This window comes from Epinephelus moara, chromosome 2, assembly GCF_006386435.1.
Source record: "Epinephelus moara isolate mb chromosome 2, YSFRI_EMoa_1.0, whole genome shotgun sequence".
Classification (NCBI taxonomy): Eukaryota; Metazoa; Chordata; class Actinopteri; order Perciformes; family Serranidae; genus Epinephelus; species Epinephelus moara.
In genome coordinates, this window is record NC_065507.1 from 3,155,245 (window position 1) to 3,177,695 (window position 22,451).

A 22,451-nucleotide genomic window follows, 5' to 3' on the forward strand; every position below is an offset into this window, starting at 1 on the left:
TTGTACGACATTATCCCTCCTCAGTTGCTCTTCCTGAGGTTTCTACCGTTTTTTCCCCGTTAAAGGGTTTTTTGGGGAGTTTTTCCTGATCCGCTGTGAGGGTCATAAGGACAGAGGGATGTTGTATGCTGTAAAGCCCTGTGAGGCAAATTGTGATTTGTGATATTGGGCTTTATAAATAAAATTGATTGATTGATTTGATTGATTTAAGAGGACTGTNTCTTCCTGAGGTTTCTACCGTTTTTTCCCCGTTAAAGGGTTTTTTGGGGAGTTTTTCCTGATCCGCTATGAGGGTCATAAGGACAGAGGGATGTTGTATGCTGTAAAGCCCTGTGAGGCAAATTGTGATTTGTGATATTGGGCTTTATAAATAAAATTGATTGATTGAATTGATTGATTTAAGAGGACTGTCTGAACAGACCGAGGGTCTAGATACCATGTCTGAAGGGTTACTGTTGGTTCCAAAGGTGCTGGACTGAAAGGGTTTGGTGGAAATGGAGCTTAAGTTCATTTACTACTTTTGAAAAAGCCTGAAAATTTTGACATGGATTCACAGTTACAGAGCTAATTAGGTCGTCTGTAAGTCAAACTAGGAAACATTCCCTCCCTCTGCAGCAGGTAACAAACACAAACACACATTCATCTACAACACACATCTATCCCTCCATCCATCAAGAACAATGGTATTTCAGGACTGGGTGATTAACACCAGCAGCGTCTGCCTTCGACACGTGCACACATCAATCCTGTTAATCAACTCTCACTTCAGGGTGAATGACTCAGAGAGGCTCAGACTGAAATGAGGGTAACACGGTGTCTCTGTGGAGGACTGGAAGATCGCCTCGGAAATGAATTGCACTGTGTCTCTGTGTAAAACTGGTTAATGACTCTCATTAAATATCATCACACAAGGAGCCAGAGATTCCAGACAATAAACAAATGTTCCAGAGACTCTCTGTGCCCATTGTGCAGATATGAAGCTGGCAGAACATGGCGCCGCTGTGTTTGTGTGGTAACTACAGTTCTGTCATGATCACTGCTTCAGGAGAAACTTAACAGCAGGCTGAGAAGCTGTGTTTTGTGTTGGCCGACTGTTTCAGACCTGTTTCACCTCTGACCACACCCAGCGCCACTGACAGGTGTGATGGACGCTGGGTTCTTTCTGCACAGAGGGATTTGTGGCGCTCCAAAAGACGTTTTAGGCAGCGCCAAGGGATGATCACAAACGCCAAAATGATGGGAAGTGAATTAAAAATGGCAAATCAAATCCTCTGAGAGTGTTTAATAGGACTTTATCAAACAACTGTAAATGTAAATACGACGTCTCTGACCTGAGCAGTCGACTCTCCTCTCCGTCTTTTATCACTGCTTTTTAATGTTTCTCCACGACACATACACACATTCTTTTACTTCTATCTTTGTGAGGACCCTGATTGACATAATACCTTATCTGGCCTGTTACCCTGAGGGACTGTTCGTTATTTATAAGAGAGAAGGGGGTGGTGCAAAAACAGGGAGGCATGTTAAATCGTTTCCTAAGCACTGGGAAGGAATTTGTGTTTTATATTTTGGCTTAACGGAGCTGCATACAAATTCAAATGGTTGTATCTGTATTTGTTTCACTGCAGATTTTTTTTAAGAAAACATGTTTCCAAATTCTGGGGATTATTTTTGGTGATTTATGAGGAAACATGACTTCCAAATTTTGGGGATATTTTTTTGTGATCATTCTTAGCAATTCTTGACAAAAACATGGCTTCCAAGTTTTGCCAATTTTCCAAAATCTTGCAATAATTTTTGGTGGCAATTATTGGCGATAAATCTCAGCGATTTCTAAAGAAAACAGGAGCTTGGAAGACGTGTTTTCTTTAGAAATTGCCAAAATGATTGATTGATTTATTGTAGCCAGAAACTGTAAAAACAGAAATTTTCTTTGGATTTTCACATTCGACAGTCACTGGACACATCATGTGCGAGAAATGCTTCTGTCAGAAGAAAATTAATGAACCAAATCTGCTTTAAATAGTGACATTTCATTAAAATCACTTTATTCTACATCTAATATAAAATGTGGCTAAAAATAAGTAGTTTGAACTAACTAAGCAGCATGCACAAGGCTTTTTTTCAACTCCAGGATTTCATCTTAAATTTTTAACTTTTAAACATCAAAGGTTAAGTTTTAAAAATCTAATTAATGGAGGAGGGAGGGTCACTGAGTTTCCACCAGTCACTCAGGGAGACTCAAGGTAAAATGTTTCTAGCTTCAGGGAGGGTCAGAATCAAAACACCCCGTCACACCCCTCCTCTGATAGAGAGCAGTCCCTGACCATAACCATCACAACTAAATCCTTTGGCCCTGATCACACAGGACGTGTTGTGAAGGTTGTAAAACTCAAGGTGCACCACACTGCCTTTTCTCTTTTAATTGAATATCAATAGTAAAAAAAATGTTTGCTGTGCATTTCTATTGTTGCCAGGCAACCACCCCATCACGTCCTTACACTAACCTTCCTATGTGATCAATCTATAATGTATCTATTTATTTAATTTATCCTGCAGTAATCAGTGTGTAGCTGCTGCCATGTTGAGGCAGAGGGTNAGAAGGCCCGCCTCTCACATCATCTGATTGGACAATGGGGACAAAGCAGAGATGATATGAGGTGCTTTTCTGCTCCATTAAGAACACCAGGCGCCTAGAGCTCAGAAACACCAGGTGCGTAGAAACCCAAAAACAGTGAGCAAAAAGTTTCATTCTCATTAAAATCATTTGCAGAAAGGCGCCTCCAGCTGCTGAAACACTTCCTGTGTGATGGGGTCTAACCCCAACCCTTACTCTAGCCTAAACCTGACTGTAACCTGAACTCTGAAAGCGAGTCTGAACCCTCAAACAGGCCGATGAAGAGTTGAGGATGGGCCAAAATGTCCACACTCTGTTACTGAAATGTAAATTTTGTCCTATCATGTACAAGCAACTCAAAGATTAATCCAGCTGACGACAGCTATGCTTGGTACTGTAAGTAATTACCGCCACGTGGTTGTTTCCCTCCGCACACCAGTCAGGTTTCTCTTAATAATGACCTTGAGTTTGAGCTGCATGATATACTGTCATAATAAATACTCATTATATTAATTTATATATATTAGTAACGATTATAATTCGTAATAAAAATAATCTCAGAAGACGTGTGAGGGAATCTATGAGCGGCTGTTTCAGGCTGCTGTGTATGTAAACATGTCTGCTCAGTGTGTGTATGTATATGCTGTCCTGTATTCATGAGTGTGTTTGACCCGTCGAGTGCCCGCTGGGTGCTGCAGCAGTAATTAGCCCATCTGTGTGAGAGCGATAACGAAGCGAAGGGAGCCGCCGATTGCCAGCCCTCTCCCTCTCTCTCTCTCCATGCCCATTATCTAATAAGAATTTAATTAGAGGGACTGGCTGGGTGCAGGGGAAGCAGTCTCCTAGACACTGGAGAGTATCAACAAATCAATGCTTTCCAGCAGCTGTGAGGAGGCAAAGAGGCTTCAAACTGCAGGCAGAGACTGTGGCTCAGCAGCGAGGCGCACAAACTCTTCACTCTGATGAATCCATCTGTCTGCAGCACTTCAAAACACTCCGCCCGTCACTTATGACTTCTGATTCTCAGCTGAAGCACCGACACAACACAAGGAGCTTCTTGCACCTTCTCCTCAGAGTGCGGCTGTGTTTCCTGTGCTCTGGGTCATACAGGAAGATGAAGACAGATAGAGCAGCAGCTCAATTACCACAGAGGAAGACTTGTAGGTTTGCATAGCTTGTTTCCTGTGTACGCTGAGCTTATCTGTGTTATCAGAACAAGAGGAAGTGGCTGTAAAACTAACACAAGCTCGCCTGGCTGCCGCTCTGTCAGTGTGACCATCAACCAACAGATGGCACCCAAAGGCTCTTCATCTGTCTTGGCTGACAGACACACACACAATCACACACACACTCCGGCCAAAATTACTCAAACCTTTAAAAATGTTTTTCTTCTCTGTCCATCACAGACTCCAGTAAGACAAATTAAACATGGAATCTCAAATACTCCTGCGCAACAGAAATATTCGGCATCGTCGTCGTGATGTTGTGACGTGAAAACTTCCTGCTGTGGTGCGATAGCTCAGAAATATTGACCTTGTTCTGGATAGAAATTGGATCACTTTTTGGCCGTGTCACATTCTGTGTACAGGTGGGAATCACCACAGGCCCTGTGATATGATGTGATCACAAGGCTTCAGTCAGGATACAATATGATTGCAACTTTAACCCTTTAAACTCTGCAGCTGAAACAGTCCACCAGTGCCTTCATCGGTATTTTGTGTATTATGACGTCATCTGTTGGAGGATCGTCAAATGTTTCATATCCCTAAAATCTGCACACACACAAGTCTATAAACCATAATAGTTGATTGAAGTGTTGAAACTGTGTCATAAAAAATGAATTATAAAACAATCTGACATTTTTTCATCAGATTTTACAAAATAAAAACACAAAACATTTAATTCAAATGATTTTTAAATGTAGAAACATAAACAAACACTACGACAGTCATTTTAACTTCGTACATTTTTAGTTTTTGAGATGTGCTTCTTTTTATAAGCAGAGTGAAAAGGCGTTGTGATAGATCCTTTATTCATTCCTCTGGAAAACCAAGTTTTCACATGGTTTTGCACCAACGTAACTTAACGCAATGACGTCATCACAAGCGTGCGACATGATGACATGGAAGACAGAAGCTTGAGCTTTCTGCTGCAAAAAGAATGAATGTTGTAACTCTTCTGGTTTAAATTCTAGATCAATATATCCAGGTTTTGCAAACAACAATGTCCCGCAGCCATTACTGGGAAACACCGCATCATTACGGTGAAAGACCATGTTTGCACGGCACGTGAGGTCATGTAAGGTCATGTAAGGTCATGACTTGATGACACTTTCCGCAGCACAAACAATGAATGTTCTAGATATTTTTATTTTATTATTTTAGATTGATTTAAACAGGATCTTACAAACAACGATCTCCTGCAGCCGTCTGTATTATGTTTGTTTTTTTAATTAAAATCGTTGACCGTTGACCAACTAATTCTAATCAGTTCATTCTTGAGTCCAAGTGGACATTTGTGCCAAATTTGAGGAAACTCCCTCAAGGCCTTCTTGAGATAATGTTTTCACAAAAATGAGACGGCCAGACAGACAACCTGAAAACATAGTGCCTCTGGCCACATCGATCGCCAGTGCAATGGCGTAAAAATCAAATTGGATAAAAAAAATAGGGCTGGCCTTTGAAATCAGAGGTTTAAATCATCAGTCGGAGACACGTCAGTCGACTGAGATCGCCTCAAGTTGAGCAGTCTTCTTTTCCAGTGTGCTGTGCACTGAACTTCTGGGGACATTTTGGTGCTCAGATTTTGCTGCAGAGTGAGCGCTCTTGACTTTGACCTACTCTTTGGTTCAGACAGCTGCAAGAGGAGGAGAAACGTTCCACGGTAAAACTGCTTCTGCTTTGAGGTCGTGAATTTACAGCTCACAGATATTTGATACGACACAGTTTCTGGCATTTGTTTAAAATCTAGAGTCTGTTGTTAGCGTCGTTAGCTTGTTTAATATATGACATGAATGCCTCTGTCACACTCAACGTCCTGCTGAGCCCGTTGAAACTTTAAAACTGCAGGTTGAAAATGCAATTACAAGTTGAATAGTTCAAAGGCACTATCTGTGATCAAACCACTAAAATTCAACTGATTCATACGATCCAAAAAACAGACAGACTGCAACGTCAATGGCCGAACATTGAAGACTGAATGAGGAGAAAGTTTGGTGCTCACACTGAGTTATCCTCGACTCCTGCACATAAAACTCAACTTGTTTTCTTCAGCATTTTGACGTTCTTGAAATCTTTATCTGTGATGTTGCTGCGTGTCGCCTCACCTGTGGCCATGATGAGTCCCGGTGCAGAGTCCTTGGATAAAATGGGGACCCTCCTCAGCTGGATGTTGAACAGCTGGCTCCACCGCTGGGCCAAGTGGAGAGAGCAACCTTTACCGAGCTGAGGAGAGGAGAGGAGAGGAGGAGAGGAGAGGAGAGGAGAGGAGAGGAGAGGAGAGGAGAGGAGAGGAGAGGAGAGGAGAGTCATGATGATGCTGTTCAGTTGGTTTCACTTCTTTCCTCTCTTTTTCCACCCACTCACATCATGAGACGTAGGTCAACAACTAGACAGGGAAAGAACTGGAAATAGAAAGTGAGGGTTGTTTCTCACAGAGACCGTCAGACACCTGCAACACTGAACCACATTATTCTCAACAGCAACTGCACATCTGCTGCAGGAGGCACAGGTCTCTGTGGAGGCGCTGCTAACATCAGCATCTGCTCACAACACTGAGCTACACACGAGCTCACAGGGTGATGAGATCAGACTCATCATCATCATCATCATCATCATCATCATCAAGGAACTAAATCCTTCCAGTCGCAGGTTAGTCGGAGTACCTGGCAGTCCACGGTTCCTCCCAGACTGTCGGCAGCAGGCGGCTGAAGCAGCTCCCACGTCCCCCCCTTGTCGAAAGTGATGACGGATCGCATGTTGTCCTCACTGACCGAGCCGTTGATGAGTGTGGCGATGAAGACTCCTCGCAGCCCCTCTACACGGTGCAGGTCTGCAAAAGGCTCGTTGGCAAAGTACCTGAAACACAAGAGGGGAGACGTCGTCACCACCAGGGTGTGGGAGGAGCTTAATGTACCACAGTGACTGATAAATGATAAACCGTTACTTTCAGAAGAAAGGTGTAATCGTTGGTAATTCCAGCCTTAAAGGAACAGTTCACCATTTGTGTATCAGTTACCACGTGTTGCGCTGAATCTGTGAGAAAAACTTTATTTTTCTCACGTCTCCACAGTGAATCGATAACTTTTTTCACTTACCACTTTTGCCAGCGCCGAGTCAAACCCTGCCGCATCAGTTAAGACACGCCAACCTTGTCTTTAGAAGGGCTGATATAGTTTTACTGTTGTTGAACACGGTTGACTTTTACTACAACTAGAATTACTGCTTCGCAATAGTATGACTCCGCCCACCAGTCCACCCTGTGGTTGTATGACTCCGCCCACCAGTCCACCCTGTGGTTGTATGACTCCGCCCACCAGTCCAGTGTCTCTGACAGTCTCCATCCATGTCAGTGAAAACATGGATGCTTCACACACAGAAGATCTATACAATCAGCACAGTTTCAAGATTAGAGTCACCAATTCAGTATCTGACCAAATGTCTCCCCTTCTGTTCCTGAGATATGACGTTACAACATGATGATGTCACAGTCAAGCTGACCTTTGACCTTCATTATTTTATCCTGTTAGACATTTGTGTGAAGTTTTGTCAGAATAAGCAAATGAATTCCTGAGTTCTGGCTAAAACGTGTTTTGTGAGGTCACAGTGACCTTTGACCACCAAACTGTAATCAGTTCATCATGTTTGTGCCAAAATTAAGGAACTTCCCTCAGGGCCTTCTTGCAATATCACATTCACAAGAATGAGACAGACGCAAGGTGACAGTGACCTTTGACCACTAGATCCTAATCACTTCATCTTTGAGTCTAACTGAACGTTTTTGCCAAATTTGACAAAATTCCCTCATGGTGTTTTTGAGATATTGTTTTCACAAGAATGAGATGGATGCAAGGTCACAGTAAGCTTGACCTCTGACCACCAAATACTGATTTTCATCTTTGATTTAAAATGTATGTTTGTGCCAAATTTGACAGAAATCCCTCAAGGTGTTCTTGAGAAAATGTGCTGACAAGAATGGGGCAATCTGAAAACATTATGCCTCCAATATCAGCTATCACCGGTGTGGAGGCATAAAGACAATTTTTTCTTTACGGATATGATTTTGGCACGGATGATAATAGTTGTACAAATGGTCATTTTGTGGGCAAAGTGTTCCTTTACAGTGGCTGAGAGAAAGTTTTGCTGATTCATTTCTTGCAGAGATTTTAAATCTCTTGTTTCCTTGAACATGTTCTTGTTCACTTGGCTCCAAACACCACAGAGCAAACACAGGTGAACCAAATGAATCAGCATTTTAAATTCAGAGCTGTGTGAGGCGACTTCACACACAGAGAGGTAAACAGGAAGCTTGAACTTCATTACCCAGACACGGTGTGGGCGGACTCCACTCTCACATACAAAACACACATTTTCACCAGCCTGTCACCGACCACAGGACGCTTCGCATAAACAGGAGACACAGGATCCTCTGCTCGTTTCATTAACAGCAGACACAGTGTCACATAACACAGAGAGAATCATCACTGGCAGACAAACACCTGAGCGCCACTGTGCCTGCCTCTGCCAAAACAACACAGGATCTTCCTGATGTGATTACGGAGACACAGAGGGAGAATAAACGCAGAGCTCCGAGGTCAGAGAGAGTTGTGGCGTCAGATCAATAAACTGACACTTATTAGATAAAGAAGCATTACTCTGTGTTTGTAAAGCCTTTGTATCGTTAGTGTTATCAGGCATTTGTGAGGCGTACTCCAGGTCTTCCTGTCAGTTCCTCAGGTTGCTATGGGAACTACTCAATTACTAGCAAGCCTGCAGACCCTGCTTAATTTGGACTGCAGGTACACACAGGGTTCATTTTTATGTGCTGGTGTGATTTGCTTGAGCAGGAATCATTTCTGATACGAAGGAAAAAGGAGCAAATAAACCACAGATATTTATCTTAATGCATATGAAGCATGAAAGTTCATATTTGACCTTTAAATCAAATTGCGTCAGAACGTCTGAATGTAGCGTTGGGTTATCCAGAGCGCACTCTGGACACTCTGTCTGTGGAGAGGGAGCAGCAGAGCGCCGAGCGGAGTGAATGTGTGATTAACTTAACCGTTGGTTCATTCATGTAGAAATATAACGCTGCGTTTCTTCCACCAACAGGGCTCTCATTTTAGTGTAGAGCGTCAGACTGAATTTACCAACGCACCATGTCAGGTCACTCACTCTCCGGGACCGCCAGTGTTACTTGAATAAGTAAACACTGACCAACGGGACCAGACTGGCCGACCCGTATGCTCTCACTCAGTGGATGGATGATGTCACAGGAAGCCAATCTTACAAAGGAGGACCACACTTGTTTGTTTTGCTATGGAAGCTAACGTTAGCTAATGTGCTAAAAAGTTAGCGTTCCAGAGAAATCCAATATTCCTCTTAATCCCTCCCCAGTTTCTGATGAGGTGGACATGATAACCCTTAATACACATAACCTTATTCATCCCTACAACAGGAAATACTTTTTCCCTAACCTGATATGAAGTGTGCGCTGCACATGTGAGCATTTTTGATGATGGCCTCCGTCCAGTCCTTTGGTCTTATCACATTTAACCATAGTTGTCTTTGTTTTTGTTGACGGGCAGTGGCGGCTGGTTTTGAGCCATGACTCCTTCTATTCTGGCTCCCAATAACACAACAAGACAAACACATTTTAACACTCCTATGGAGCCTACAGCCCTGTGGGGGAGAGGCAGCTGCACCTCCAGCTGATAACATGATGTCATCGTGATGTCGGCCCTGAAAGGGTCAATTAACAAAGTGTAAGATCAGTTGCTGCCAGATCTCGTGAGAGTTCGTTGGTACAACAGAGACACGTCTTGAACAATATTAATTTCCTCCTGATTTGTCTGAACAAATGTGTCAGAATGTTAAGAAGGGTCGAGGCTTGAGAAAAATGGGCACAATATTAACTTCAGTGACAGTAGAGGTCATGATCTGTACTCACATTCACTCCTCCCGTTGGAATAAATGGACTCAGGGCTGCAACTAGCCTCCTGAAGGGGCGGGGCAGTGGCAACACCCAAGTGACACAGATACAGGAAATGAATCTAAAGTGGGCTGTCTCTGTTTATCAACTGTCTCTGGCCAAACAACTCCAACTCTTCTGGAATCATCATGAAAATTGAGCAACACTTCTGTCTCTGAATGGTCACTCAACTCTTGACTCTAACCAATCGTAGCTTGCTATCTTTCACAACTTGCGTGACACAGCTGATCTGGGGCCGATTTCGCCACCTGACAACACCACCCACACGTTTATGTAGGAAGAAATAAACTTCAGGCTCTCATGTGGAGCAGCCCTTTTTTAGGGTTGAAACCTGTCTGTGTTTTAATGTAAGCAGCCATGTTGTTTGTTGGTGACCCTGAAAAAGGTTTTTAATGATACTAATGATAAATTCTGACTAACCAGCCTGATGGGTTTCTGAAACATCTAAGGTAACGTGCGTGTGTGCGTGCAGTACCTGATGAGTGTGTTGCTGCCGGAGCCCTCAGGACTGTAGTACAGAACGTTCTCCAGAGACAGAGAGAAGGACAGGCCCTGTGTGTCTGAGATGTAAAGGTGTGTAGCGTTGTTCAGGTGGTTCACACACACAAACACTTGGTCCTCCGAGGCATCTGCGATGTAGTACTCCTGTTGGGAGAAGAAGAAGAAGAGAGAGGTCATCCTCAGGTCAGTGACCTCCTGTCTGATCACACTGAGGACGTACTCCTGATGTGAGAAGACGTCATATCACAGTGGAAACATGGACCTGTACACTCTGCTGTGAAGTGTAGGTGGTTCTTCCACCAAAACCAGGATGTCGATGGTGTCACATATTTTTAGAAATAGGAGCCACGCTGTTCATATGCAGGTTGCTTATTTCAGGTTCTCCACAGCGTACAGGAACAGACGGGAGACAGGAAGAGCTGAGGATGTGATGTGAAACTGACTTTGACTCGACTCACTCCAGAACGATCCAAACACCAATTTATACAAACTCAGAGATCAGTCAGGGATCACAGACTTGACGGTCAGATGAACTCTTGGTTCAGTCACCCTATAGATCTGCATATTCTGCCAAAGCATTACCTCACATAGTCCTTTTTCCAATATCCTGCAGTATACCCGTCACCATAACTGGTTTTGTTGGATTATTATGGAGATAAATTTGTTTCAGTATTATTTGTGTGAACAGATCGACACTCCATAAAATAAAATAAAAAATATCTGTGAATTCATTTACAAATGAATGAAAAGCATTTGTGAATACTTTCCTAACTTTTACAACTTTCAAACAGATATTTGTGAATCCAGTTTTTATTTGTGTATCTTAATTTTATGCTTACGGAGACTTTTTTATGTTCATGTCTGGAATTTGTTTATGTGTTTGCAGGTATGCTTCATTTTGAAAAATATTTTTGTGAGTATACAAATCTTTTTTTGTATTTGTATTTGTAGGAGGTGTTTTATATTTACAGATCAGACATTAACATGTGGATTGTCAGTCTGTTCACACAAATAATGTTGAGACAAATCTCTCTCCATAGATCATATATTATATATAATAATAATATAATAGCACAATGATGCAAGTGCCTTTTCAAAGTGCAATGAACCTGTAATTCTTAAGAATATTCAGACATTGGAATATGAAAAAAATATTTAACATATTTATATAAAAGTTATTAACAACTCTTATTATATACAAGAAAGCACATCAAAAGTTGAAGTTCCTTTATGGAGGAGACATAGATACTGGGTTGAGACTTTATACAGGGTTCCCACGTACACGTTCAAAGACTAAATTTCAAAACTTTTCTGTGACTTTTTAAGAGTATCGATACTTTTCTACACACACACTTATGCAGAGAACGCCGCCACACTACGTCACAAACACACGCAACGTCTAACAGCAGAAGGCTTGGCCGGTATAAGTCCTGGAAAATGAGAACTGTGCAAGTTTTCCATTTGTATCAAGCATCAAATAAGTTGTTTGAGTTAATTTTTCTTACTTGACGTTGCACGTCCTTCAGTGGCGACTACTGAGCATCGCAGTGTTGATGCTGAACGATATATCGTGCAGCCCTAAGTTAACGCTTAGTAGAGCTACGTTACGTCAACAGCTAACTTACAGAAAATAAATTTGCCGTTATGTTACATTACATGGAGGGTTATCCTAGAAAGATTACTGTAACAATTAATTTCATTTCATACACTAAAATTCCATGACTTTCCTAGGTTTTCCATGACCGTGGGAACCCTGTACAGTGACACAGCTTTATCAAAAAACAAGTAAATATTTTGCCACGAGTCAAGATTTGTCCAAAGGAAAACAGCTCACCCCATGAAAACTCATATAAATCTGAAAAAAACAAACAAGCGATGCCTCTTGTGACTGACCAACACGCTCTGGGAGCACCACAGTTACCTCCATAATCTGGTGAGTGTGCTACAGTCGGCTCCCGGGATGGACGGCCTGAGAGCCGAGAGGATTGCTGGTGGATTTACGGAGCGGAGGATGAAGTTTCTCAAGGACAAAAACAAGGATTCTTTGGCTCGTTGCCGGAGGCTGGCAAACTAACGACTATCAGGACTATTAGACGTTTGAAATCCAACTGGTGCTACTCAACAGTTTTTGATACGACAAAGACATTTTGGTCTGAGGATCGACACCCAGCCCCGTCAGCTCGTCATTCAGTCTGCTGATTAGGCTCTCATAAACTCTTTATTTCTTTAAATCACTGCAGTAGATGTGACAGAGACTCACTGTGATTGGATGTCGGGTCATAAACTGGGCAGCTTTCATTGGTTGGCGGTTGTAGGAGACCCAGAGCTGAACAGATGAAGGCTCGTGGCTTCCAAACAGTTTCTGGAGAGGCAGGGGACACAGAGACAGAGACAGAGACAGAGACAGTTCATTCAGCTACTCATCATCATCATGTCAAACCCTTGATCATCTCAGAGGCAGACAATCCAGTAACATGCTCTGATTTTGTCGACATCATGTGACGCTGCAGAAGGAATTTTATGAGTCAGCAGAAATCTTGATCTTCAAAATCCCCCGAACAAATCATTTTCATAAAAGCATCTCATGACATTTTGTTGACTGATGTAAGACACAGAGACGCTGCTGAACCAGAGAGGGTCTGTGACTCTCTGGAAGTCCTGACTTTGTTTTCTTTAAACAGAGGACACTGTCACGTGTGGAGTAAAGCTGGACAGCAGTGAGGGACAGGATAACAAGACACTCTGGTTATCTGGAGCGTCCTGATGATGTTTTTCTGTCTCAGTATACTGAGCTCCAACAGCTGAGTCAGAAAACATTCAGCGTCCAGACCTAAGAAGACCCAGCGGGGTACAAGAATCTGTGTGTGTGTGTGTGTGTGTGTGTGTGTGTGTGTGTGTGTGTGTGTGTGTGTGTGAGAGACACAGAGACAGAAACTCCAAAGGCACGTCTTCATTGTCATTACAAATACATTAGGAAGCTGCTGGAAGGAGCAGAGCTCTGATCTTTTATGAATTATAAGCGTGCAGACCAGACAGAGCTGAGGACGGGAGCAGATCTAATTTCTGTGTGTGTGTGTGTGTGTGTGTGTGTGTGTGTGTGAGATCCTCAGAGACTGAGTGTGTGTGAGAGAGAGCCAGTGAAGGAGGAACAGAAACATCTTCTGATCACAGTCCCGGGATAGACTCCAGAGTTTTGGATAAGTGATGATTTTCCTTTGAACCGTGACAAATGATCGACCCACCATACACCAGCACAGCCATGACATGATGCATGTGCTGTATGTAGAGTGATACACGGGATACATATGATTTCGTGCCGTTCCTAAGTGGCGTGCGGCTCCGACAACTTGAAGTATTTTACTGCTGGAGAGACGGTCTTTCCATAAAACTTTCAACGCAGTGAAAAGACACAAACACTTCTGAAACTGCTGCAACACGACCAGAGAGGACAGAGACAATGGGCTTTACTCAAAGGGTAGAACACCTACAACTACTGTAAGACTTCAATTAATAGCCCGGGCTATTGTTTGCTTAAATCACTGAAATCAACAGGCCTGTATTTGGGACAGGCCTTTAAATCAAATTGTTTATTCAAACCAGTGTGAGTACTGATTGTATAATAATTAGGCTTTAGATAATAAACCAATTATGAATCATTTGATCTCGTTCCGACAGACAGAGCATCACAGAGAGAGTTATGGCACCTGGTGTACCGACACAACACCACTTTATCCTGTTAAAACAATCCTCACAACTTGGATTCATTTTCATAAAAAACCCTTTTGATTCTTTTGATCTGAGTCTTTACAGACTAAAGGAACATGAATAACTTACAGGGTAATCCAGGAATGCACACATCATTTCAAGGTAGCCAACGACCTGGTTTTAATACATCTGAAGAACTGCTACAAAAAAAATGAACTGCTTGGCAACCAGACCAGGCCTCTAATTGAGACAGGCCTGTATTTGACAAAATGTGAAGCCATGCCAGGCTAGTAACAGGGACAGGGTGTTTAGTTTTAAATTCACCCATTGCTTTTATATTTTTGCTTTGTGTTCTATTTGTAGAAAATATCTCAATTTCACAGTATCATGGTGTTAAGAATCATTATTATCAGTCAGAATGACCCTTAAGGGAATGAAGACAGAAGGGACGCTTCAGTCAAGACAACTTTATTTACATTGCAGTATTATAAATGGTGGTATGGCTCTCTTCTGGGGCCTCCCTGCCCTTCCATGCGCCTACAGAAATGACACTGATAAGTCAGACACAGCATGAAAAGGAGGAGCTGGGGTGGAGGCAGGTTGCAAAGCAGTTTAAATAGGGCGCCCTGAATGAGATTCACCAACTGGTTGCATAGAAGGAATCATGTGATCTATCAGCTGACTCCCTTCATCAATCAGCTGATCCATCAGGTGACTGGACTGCTTGGGCTAGATAAGCAACTGTACACAGTCTGGTTTCACGGTATACCTTGAAACTGGTATATTGCTGCAACTCTAATTATGTGTAAAGCACTGTGTAACGTTGGTTTTGATAAGTGCTGTACAAATAAATCTAATCATCTAACTGCATTTATCTCCTTTGCATTTTAATCCACAGTCATATCATCAGAAGAAGGAGCTCACTTTCCTCTCTCTGCTCATCAAGACTCGACTCTCTGCTCCTAATTACATTGCTCTAACAGCTGACGTACCGTCTACTCTTTGCATTTGCGTCTCTGCTCTCTCAACTGAACATTTATTTAGTGATTGTGGCCTCAGTTCAAACTAACAGAGCAGCTTCATTATTTCACCCTGGACCACCATGTTGGAGGCTTTAACAGAAACACCCTCTAGAGAAAGAGATAAAAAGAGAGAGTGAGAGAACTGAAGGATAGAAACAGCTTTGGAAAGCTATAAAATGAATCAGAACAAAGAAGTCAGGCCAGAATTCAGTGAGCTGAGCTGCACATTCACTCTCTGTTCAGCCTGATGGAAATGTTAGATTAATATAAAGAGCCATGATACTGGACATTTATTAATAATCACATATCAGCCATTCAGTGTCAGCGCCTCTCATAGGTAAGGTCGGGGTCTGATAGCATTTTATCAAACACGAACACTCTAATGATTGAGTTTATCAGCTCTAAATCCTTCTAGATCACTTACTGAATCCAACTCGGTTCAAAATTATACATAACTAAAACGTAATATTCGGTTTCTTGTTGGCTAGAGAGCAGGAGCACCAGTTTTTGGACGAATCCTTGTATGTAATGATCAATATATGGATCTGTATCGATATATTGATTCAGTGATTACCTATCCAATGTCTAAAACATTCATCCATATCATCATCTTCAGGATATGCCTTTATTTTGAAAGTCTGTGTCACCATCAAACAGCAGCAGGAAGATACTGTTGAGCAGCAAAGAGAAGGCCGATGAGGATAACGTTACTTACTTGGAAATATTTTTGGATTCTGGAGAAAATACACGTAGACATGTCGTACGTAAATAAATGATGCCGTTACGGGATAAAACACAACGTACCTGCCTGGTCAGCATCTCACTCTGCTAATTTGTCTCTACGGCAACATCACTGCTCTGTTTTAACAATGTTTGACTAAAAAAACATGCATGCAGGCTGAAATTCAACCAAGCCGCTCTGTCGGGAAATGCAGCGACTGAATAAGGAAAACTTTGTCAGCTGCTAGACTAATTTATGCAATGTAAACATACTAAAGCTAATAATGGTGACGAGCAAAAAACAAGCGTTCAGTCTATGAACCCTGACAGTTATTACTGAGCTGAATTTGATACGTGTGTTAAATGATCTTGTTGTTTTATGGCTGTTTGGAGAAGCGGGACAATCCCAAGTTCTATGAAAATGATGGTTTGGATTAAAATCGAAAGAGTTCTTCCAGAATGTTCTTGCTGACAGAAAGGTTAGCTTATCCCATGTGCTGTTTTATGTGTTAGTGGAGTCGGTTTTACATTACTTTACTTTACTGCACTTTAATGGTGACAGTTATTTACATTATTTACGTGTTGTTTTTATCTTTTGTGGCCAAAAGCAAAAAAAGGGGTGGCTTTGTCTTCTGTATCAGTCTGTGTTAAATTATATCGTCACATATTAGCCCTTTTTAGACAGAAGTTGTGCAAATTTGCAGGAAAGCCCAATCAGTCTTTTTTCAGCGTTGGCAGTATAAAAACAAAATCGGGGAGTGCAGCAAAATGCCGCCTACCTACTTTTGTTTATACAGAATGTGCCTTTTTCGGGGCAATGGGGGGCGTGAGCAAGTAACAAAACGTGTAGCTCAGCGTGTGACGTAAACAGTGACGTGGGAGGGAAGCCGCGGCTGGTCAGTCCTTCGGCAATTCTCTCATAAGTCGGCCCGTCCTTCACCGTCCCCGTCATCTGACGGTTAATGGCCTCTTCGTTTGCGAGGACAAGGAGGGCGCGCAATTCCTTGTCTCCCCAGTTGCTCATTTTTACAGTGGTGATTTGCACCACCACTATTCTTAATATTATCTGTTATCTGATACTTCATTCCTTCAGTTTCTGGAGTTTTTAGTTTAACTTACATTTAAATGTTAATGACATGTTCGGATCTGAAATGTTAAGTATCAGCTATCAGAGAGCTCAGTTTTGACATAGTGGTGCTAGTTTTCAGAAAAACACTGTGTGTGTGTGTGTGTGTGTGTGTGTGTGTGTGTGTGTGTGTGTGTGTGTGTCTTGGAGGATTTGTGTCCATCCTTGACTGAGCATCTCCAGTCTCCAGCAGAGCATTTCAGCCTCTTCCATTCAGTCTACAGATGTATCTCTCGTCGTGCCAACATGGACTGTGTGGTGTGATGTTAGTGCTCTGCAGCAGCTCCACTGAGACTAACAGAACTAAAGATCAATATGGTATCACATCATGTAGAGTACAGGCAGATATATATTCTGAGACATGGAGAAAGTCTTCTTATAGACTGAAGAAGAACATCAGAACTGACTCAGACTGCAGCCTGTTAATTGTGGGTCTGGAGTCGTGTTCACTCGTTGTATTTTATCAAGGCTTTCAGGTCAGTTTACTTTGTGAGTCAAGAGGGAAAATTGGACAGGAGAACGTCAGCTATGTATTTTCAGATTTAAGTGGCGTGGCAGTTATATATTTTTCCACTCAAACCACAGATTGCATTACAATGGCAACTGTAAATGAGCCACACATTCCACTCTGAGCTCATGTTCTCTCAGACTGATCCTCTTGAAACTCTCAAATCCCCGAGATGAGATGTGGCTCTTGGGCCTCAGATCAACTCAGCCAGGGTGGCAAACAGACACATTCACAATAGCTCTGAATGTATTAGAGTCTTCTACAATACTGCACCCTGAGAGTGAGCTAGGAAATATAAAGTCAGGGTAAAATTATATGTTTGCAGCTGATGTCGAACCTTCATGCTTCTGCAACAAAGCTGCATCGTGCCACTAATGCTGGGTTCGGACTACATGACACATATGTCCATTCTGACAGCCATTACTACACCTGCACCGACACACCAGTCCCCACTCACCACACAGCACATGCCTCCCCTCCTCTATCGCAAGAGTTCTCCGCTCCAGCGGATAGGCACACAAAAAAGTCACATGGTCAAATGGCGCCGTCCAGTACCCCGCCGATCCTTGAAGAATCATGGTGTGGCAAGTAGGTTAACCAGTTTATTATTAAACGCTTGTTCAATGGGTAGCAGGATGCTAGCTCAGCTGGTCTCCATCTTCTCCATCTTTTCCTTGATGTTTACATTTGGAAACCGCAACCTGGATAGCTAGCAGCTGACGAGCTAGAAGTCGGCAGAAGGAAAGTTTACAGGCTGGTGAGGTGATGTCCTCATCCCAATGAGTGACTCACAACCACACGCCCCAACACCAACCACAATAAACTCTGCCAATACTTTCAAAACAAGACTCTGGTGTAACCTGCAACATGAAGGTCATGTGACCAAGCTAGCGCTACTGCAACAAAGCTAATCTGCTACAATATTTTATTACCAGCTCAGCTGACCACGACAGGCTGTGGCTTATCACAAGGTAACCCTCAAAGACCACCACATCACCATCGGTCCCAAATCTCTGATCAACTAGCAAAGACTCCACTGTGCTCACCTCCCCCCACGCCCCTAACCTTGGTGTCATCTCTGATCAAACCCTCTCCTTAATGATGTCAAACACATCACCAAAACATCCATCTCAGAAACATCGCCCGCCTCCGTCCATCCCTCTGCTCTTCAGCTGCAGAGACTCTCATTCACACATTCATCACTTCCACACTGGACTTCAATAGTCTCCTCTTCGGTTCATCATCCGAAACTCTAAAGAAACGACGTCTTCTCACTCACTCCCACACTTGTGACCACATCACCCACATCCTTCATAACCTCCACTGACTCCCCATCCCCCAGCATATCCACTTCAAACTCCTCATCATCACCTATAAATGCCAACCTCCTGTCCCCAACACCAGGACTAACCACTGCTCCTGAGGGTACAGGGCCTCCACTGCTGCTCCCATGACATCGAAAATGCCTTCTCACTCTCCACCTTCAAGAAATCTTTTAAAACTTCCCTTCTTATGGATCTCTTTTTTCAAGGACAGTTGAGCTACAGGCTTCTTCACTGATGATCTTCTTACAGCACAAGAAGACAAGCGGTGTAAAAAACGAAGCCAACTGACGCCTCCGGCTGTCTCCATCCATCACATGACCTTCACCTTGCAGGTCACAGCAGTACCTCAAGAGTCTCCCCACGGCCAGACGGTACATTCCCATCATAAAGTGCCCGGTTCCTCCATCATAATTCAGACCTATTTCGCTGCCATGCTGTAATATTTGGCATTTCCGCTGAATCACACGTATATTTTCCAGGATTTATATGAACCTAATGAAACCACCACACGAGTGCAGCCTGTATATTTCCCAGTAAGCCACAAGGCCACACAGTGAGAGCTCCACTCCCACACAGTAAACAGCCACAAGGTGACATTTGTTAATGAATGGCCCAGAGGAAGAGCGCATGTTCACTGCTGCCGTTTTTTTTTTGTTTTTTTTAAGGTCGACATTTTATTATACGAAGGTACCTGAACTGACAACGAAACAAGCTGGAAATGTCACAAGCCAAGTCCTCTGAGGCAGAGTGCCTTCTGCTTGTTTCACAGCTGAATCCTATCAGACCTTCATGTGCTTTACTCTCCTCTGTCCCGGCGTAGATCTCTGGGATCATCTGTTACATAGTCATGACCCACTGGCCCAACGCACCTCAGGAAATTCTGTTATCAAGATGGGCTTGTGATACAGAGTAAAGCCAACCGTTTTATCTGCAGTTTCTCTGTTCGAGAGGATCTCAGGTGCTTATGTAAATGCTTTATAGTAAGTGTTTCTGTCTTTTGTAGTGCATGTTGGATTCTTTAAAATCAGTCAGCTACGTGTACGGCATCTCCAGAACAGTTTCCATCCCTCCTCAAGTCTAGTGCATGGTTAACATTAAACAAGGCAGCAAGAACGGTCTTACGGTGTAGGTTTGGAAAAAAAAGTGAGTGACCTACATATTATAATGGGATGGCCCATTGGCCAAAAATCAGTTATTGTAAAGTTTTATTGATAATGAATATGCATATTTATAAGATTAGTTTTGGGTGATTCTGCCTTTACTGAGAGGTGTTAGGTGATGGATAGACAGGAAAGGCTGGAGAGACACAGACGGGGGATGACACGGAGCAAATCTCTAATCTCTCTGGCCACACTCACTTTGTTCAACTTAGAAATTTCAGATCCAGCGCTTCTCCAGATACTAGTGGTGTTCCTCAGGGCTCTGTCTTTGGTCCCCTTTTATTCATTTTCTACCTTTTCCCTCTTGGACGTATCTTCAGAAAATCTGACATTCAATTCCCTGTTCCCTATCCAGTTCCCTCTCTGACGGCTTATTTGACATTTAATCTTGGCTCTTTTACAACTACCTCAAACTTAACAGTGAGGCTCTCCTTGCAGATACTTAATCCACTTTGGCTAAATTGCATAGTTTCTCTCTGACCATTGATAACTCCAAAGTCCGTCCATCCCCTCAGGTTAAGAGTCTGGGTGTCATCCTGGACAGTACATTGTCCTTCGAGGCCCACATTCATTCGAACCTTTATTTAAGACTCAAATCAATTCAGGGAGACCCTCATTTTCAAATGATGCCAAGCACTAACATGTGGGAAAAATCCAGGAGGTAAAGCAAACGTTGAAGAAGAGTACACTTGCAAGATAAATGTTCCAACCGCACCAGAGTTCGTTTGTAACCGGACTGAGCCCACCTCTTCAAGGTCTCAGTCCAGTTGTTTTGGTGCACACCTGAGTGTGATTGCTGTGTTCACACCTGCACAGACGAACCGCACTGAGGGGGCAAATGAACCTGAGTTTGATTAAAATGAACCAAACAGGGCAGGTGTGAAACAGCCTGAGAAAAATGTCACTGTCCTTTAATTCCAGTGTCTTTTCACAGGAATAAGACGATCACACACTGTCACTTGTACAGTATAAAGATGAAACAGGGGGCAAAAGTGCTGCCGTACCCTTTGGCTGCTTTAGAATAAAAACATAAGAGCACTACTTTCTTTACTGAGAAGCATAGAGGACAGCAGCACTATCAACTGTCAATGTGGGAACCTGTAGCTCTAAACAATAGCTCACCTCTTCTGGGAATTTCCGGTAAAATACCAAAACACAGAGGAGGACAGTGCCAGGAATTTTCTGCTGTCTGGGGTATTCACTGAACTGAATTGTTTCAAGATCTGCGAGCAGAGCTTCAGAAACCACTAGAAAGTATGCTGTGCTTTGATGGGAGGAATCATTCCCCGTCCAATCTCCACTTCCTGTTTTCTTCTCTGTCTGTCCCAGACTTTCTCCGCAGAGAATCTGTGATCTAAATGAGAAGGAATATGGCTAACAGATAACCGTGGAGAGAAGGGATGGGCCTTATCGACACCCCCATTACATCTACTAAGCCGGTTATCTTCCCCGGGTCTCCTCGATGGGACCAAAGGCTGGGGTCTTTAAGGTCTGATTAGCACTCTATTCCTCAGGATCCCTATTGCTAGATAAAACTCTCCATTTCTGGCTCTTTAATTAGCTTAAGCAGCTTGGCACTGCCAAAAGCACTTGTGATATTCCATTATTCTAATCCTATTAGTGCGAGAGCCAAAGACAGAAGAGGAGAGAAAGTAACTGAGACTAGACGAGAAGAATCATTCTTTTTATAGCTAATGAGGATGGTAGAGAAATACAGATAGCTCTTCTGCTAGCAGCTAGCTGCATGCGGAGCACTAAGTGACTAATAGAGCGGATGCTTTGTGACGGGTCAGTCTGTATCTATTCCGCTTCCCTCCGCACACACAGCCCAGAGGCAGCGGCTGTGCTGAGGGCTGTGCGGGTCCGTCTGACTGGTCTCATCAGCTCTGGAGGTCTGACTCAGAGCTCAGACAGGAGGCAGGTCACAGACGGGTCAATCACAGCAACTGCATGCAAACACTGAGACGCTCTCTGTATGTGCTTTAAAGGACGATGCATGAAGCTGCACAGCAGCGACTCAGCTACTGAACGAATTATGCCGGCAGTAATGAACATCAATTTATGTTAAAGAGATGGTTCAGATTTTTTGAAGTGAGATAGTGGGGAGTATTTATCCTCAAACAATAACACAAACTAACCAATTGATCGAGGCAGCTGTAGATGAGCAGCTCCTGTGTTAGTGAGCTAAAATTACTGTTTTTCTTAATGGAGTCTGGTGGATTTGAAGAAAGAAAAAAAACGAGAGGAACTGAAGCGTTAACAGCTTCCCTATCACAATGGGCTGTCTGACAGAAAGGTACAGCAATGAAAATACTGTAAATATAGTACACACTTAAACTGACATTGATTTTTTAGGCGATTAAAATACGTTTTGCTGCTGACCCCTCCACAGCACTACATTGTTAAAGGGAAATTTCGGTTTATTTCAACCTGTCTCCTATCGTCCTAAATTTGTTTCAAGTGACTAGTGACATAAAAATAATAGTTAGCATGTTAGCCGTTAGCCTAGATACAGCCGGGGCGCATAGTAGCGTCAGACCTGTTAAAGCGTAAGTGAA

General features: G+C 42.9%; 1 protein-coding gene across 1 annotated transcript in view; it reads right to left on the bottom strand.

Annotated features, from left to right (window-relative positions):
* The window catches only part of sorl1 (sortilin-related receptor, L(DLR class) A repeats containing), a 117,204-nt gene that overhangs the window by 30,503 nt on the left and 64,250 nt on the right, over positions 1-22,451 (bottom strand). Inside the window, exons 7-10 of the mRNA XM_050065187.1 lie at positions 12,588-12,689; positions 10,302-10,471; positions 6,501-6,693; positions 5,943-6,060 (exon numbers count right to left, since the gene is read on the bottom strand). Coding sequence (XP_049921144.1) covers positions 5,943-6,060; positions 6,501-6,693; positions 10,302-10,471; positions 12,588-12,689 — 583 coding nt within the window. The remainder of the gene's footprint in view (positions 1-5,942; positions 6,061-6,500; positions 6,694-10,301; positions 10,472-12,587; positions 12,690-22,451) is intronic.